Genomic DNA, 2,753 nt, shown 5'->3' on the forward strand with positions numbered 1-2,753 from the left:
CGCACGCTGAGGGCGGCCGTGGCGGAGCGTGGCGGGCGGCCGCCGTCCTGGGCCACCAGCTCCAGGCTGTAGGCCGCCTGGCTCTCGCGGTCCAGCTCCTGCAGCAGCACCAGATCCGCGCACTGGGCGCCGTCCGCGCGCGTCTGCAGCTCCACGCGGAAGGGGCTGTGTGGCTCGGCCAGGCGCACGCTCTGCAGCCCGTTGGCGCCCACGTCCTCGTCCACAGGCACCTCCAGGGGGATGCGCGTGCCCACGGCCGCACCCTCGGACACCTCCACGGGGATCTGGGCCCTAGGGAAGCGCGGCGCGTGGTCGTTGACGTCCCTCACCTCCACCTCCACGTGCACCAGCCGGAACTGCTCCTGAGAGAAGCTGACCACGTCTAAGGCCAGCACGCACTGCGGGGCCTGGCCGCACAGCCGCTCACGGTCCAGGCCCGCGTCCCCGACGGTCAGCTGCCCGTCGCCCTCGCGCACCCGGAGCAGAGAGCTGTTGAACTGCTTCATCAGGCGGAACTGGCTTGGCACCTCGCGCTGGGAATTAGACTGGACGTGATCAGACAAAACACCGATGATGGTGCCGGTGGCTTCTTCCTCATAGGTGAGAAAATTGACAGTATCCGTGCAAAATCCTGACCCTAGCAGCAGCCACAGAATCAGCAAGGACTCCAGTCCAACCCTGCGAAATAAGAGCCTCCAGCGAGACATATTTGTTCCTCAAAGTGGAAAGCCAATCGCAGGCTCTGCGCTAAACCTTCCAACCCTCTCAAACCCTCCCAAGTGCACAGTCAGGAGACATTTGCCGTCTTAAAACATCTCATTACTAAATCCTCTCTGCTGTATAATCGCTTTTCTCTGCCTCAGGCCTAAGCCTGCCTCTTCAGAACCCTACCAGGAGGATACATACGGAAGAGTATTCAAATAAGCATCCATTTGGGCCAATCTGCAGAGTCTCTGGAACTCTGGATTACTTTGTTCCCCTAAAAGAACTCATAAAAGGGCCCGGAGAGCTAAACGGTGGCCAGGACCATGGGGTGGGGGGTCATTAAGATCCCTTCAGAAGTTCGCACTGTAAAAACACATCCTGCTTGCTTATCCATTGTACTGGCCTCTCACTATGGCAAGAGCAGGGCATCCATCCATACCCTCTTTATTCCTTCCTGAGCACTCTTACGTACTTCTCAGACAGAGGCACAATTGCTCGTTTCCCTTAGCATGTTGAGATGAACACATACATGCTCAATGCAGTGCACCTTTTGCCACCCACAGTTACCCGCCTACGTTGGATTGTTATTTTCTGTATTGAAAGATTTTTGAGAAACGGCTTCTCGAGAGTCAGGCAATGTCTAATCAGGGAAGAGCTGTTTTCCAAAGTAATTATTTCTGAATAGTTTTTCTATTGCAAAGAAACCATTAATGATGAAATTTCAGCCCCCTTATCTCCTTTTATGTCAGCAATTACTTATATGTGAGGAATCAGTTGTCAGACAGAGAGTTCTGACAACCACAAACCACTGTGAGGGATAGTTAAGGGTAGGAAGAAGATTTAGGGAAATATATTGCAGTCAGTCTTGTTAGAAAATTGCTATAGACCAATTATTTTTTAAAAGCCCTTGGCTGAAGAAAACCATGGGTGGTCTGATGGGCTGAAGGCTAAAGAAACGTTAAACCATTTGTCTAAAGCACAATAAATGGTCCTGTGTTAAGTTCTCTTTATGTGTGAAGTGACCGAAATGCTAAACAGTCCCCTGTGTTAATGATGACATTGTTCCTCCTGCCACGGAGTCATCATCAGTGCATAATGCTCTTTAACTAGTCATCTTGAATCAGGGAGCAGGCTGAGTTATTAATATGCCCAGGCTATTCTTGGCTCCTCTGTGATGCTATTGATTCCTGCAGGAACATGTCAGTAAATGACTATTTTTTCCTTTGACTCTTCAGAGGGAGTTGGCATGTATTTTAGCACCAGAACCTATGAATCCAGTTCTGAAACTGAGCCATCATTGATGAGATAATTAATTTTCAGGGGTTTTAATTTAGTGGAACATTTGGCTAGGACTCTAATTATAGGTACCAATAACCGGTATTGGAGAAGTATAGTGGGAAGCATGAGTTGACTTTGGTAGGGTACTTTGAGATCCTAAAGAGAGAAAGTACTTCGTGTCTCTAGATTTTTAATTTTGCCTGACAAGGTATCCAGATGAGGAAGGGAACAGGTCTACTTCAGCATAGTAAAACCTGATTTCTTTTAAGCCAGTATCCTCAATGGCATCCGTAGACAGGTTTTTGGTTTTTTATTCTTTTATTTTTGTCTTCCCAGAACTAAATATCCCATGGAAGCTCCTCGTTATTCAGCCTCTGGGTTTCAGGGAGGACAACAGAATTTGGTTTTTCCACCCAGCATCTTAATTTCTTTATATTCCTTAACTGACTGAAACTGCTTCAGCCGAATCCCTTAAAAAGCATGTACCGTGCTTCCACGTACATTAGCCAGGAGAGGGACCCATTTAACCACAGTCCAAGCATCCTATCTTCCTCTTCTCCCTTATCTCACACAATGCCTGCCAGGCCTGGCTTCTGTTCAGTCTTCAGCATTATTGTTGCCATTCATGATCAGAAAAACCATTCAGCACATTGAAAATGAAGAATAGCCCGTGACTCCATCTACAGAACATCAAAAGATCCAGATAAAATATTTTAAAAAGGCAGGCAATCAAACATATTACCTCCACAATGCTAAAGCATCTGGATGCT

General features: G+C 48.3%; 1 protein-coding gene across 1 annotated transcript in view; it reads right to left on the reverse strand.

The window, feature by feature from the left end:
- Nucleotides 1-707, reverse strand: part of PCDH8 (protocadherin 8) — a 6,575-nt gene extending 5,868 nt beyond the window's left edge. Inside the window, 1 exon segment of the mRNA XM_012648134.1 lies at nucleotides 6-707. Coding sequence (XP_012503588.1) covers nucleotides 6-707 — 702 coding nt within the window.
- Nucleotides 708-2,753: the final 2,046 nt, after the last annotated feature.

The sequence above is a fragment of the Propithecus coquereli genome, unplaced genomic scaffold (assembly GCF_000956105.1).
Source record: "Propithecus coquereli isolate 6110/MARCELLA unplaced genomic scaffold, Pcoq_1.0 Scaffold11, whole genome shotgun sequence".
Taxonomy (NCBI): domain Eukaryota; kingdom Metazoa; phylum Chordata; class Mammalia; order Primates; family Indriidae; genus Propithecus; species Propithecus coquereli.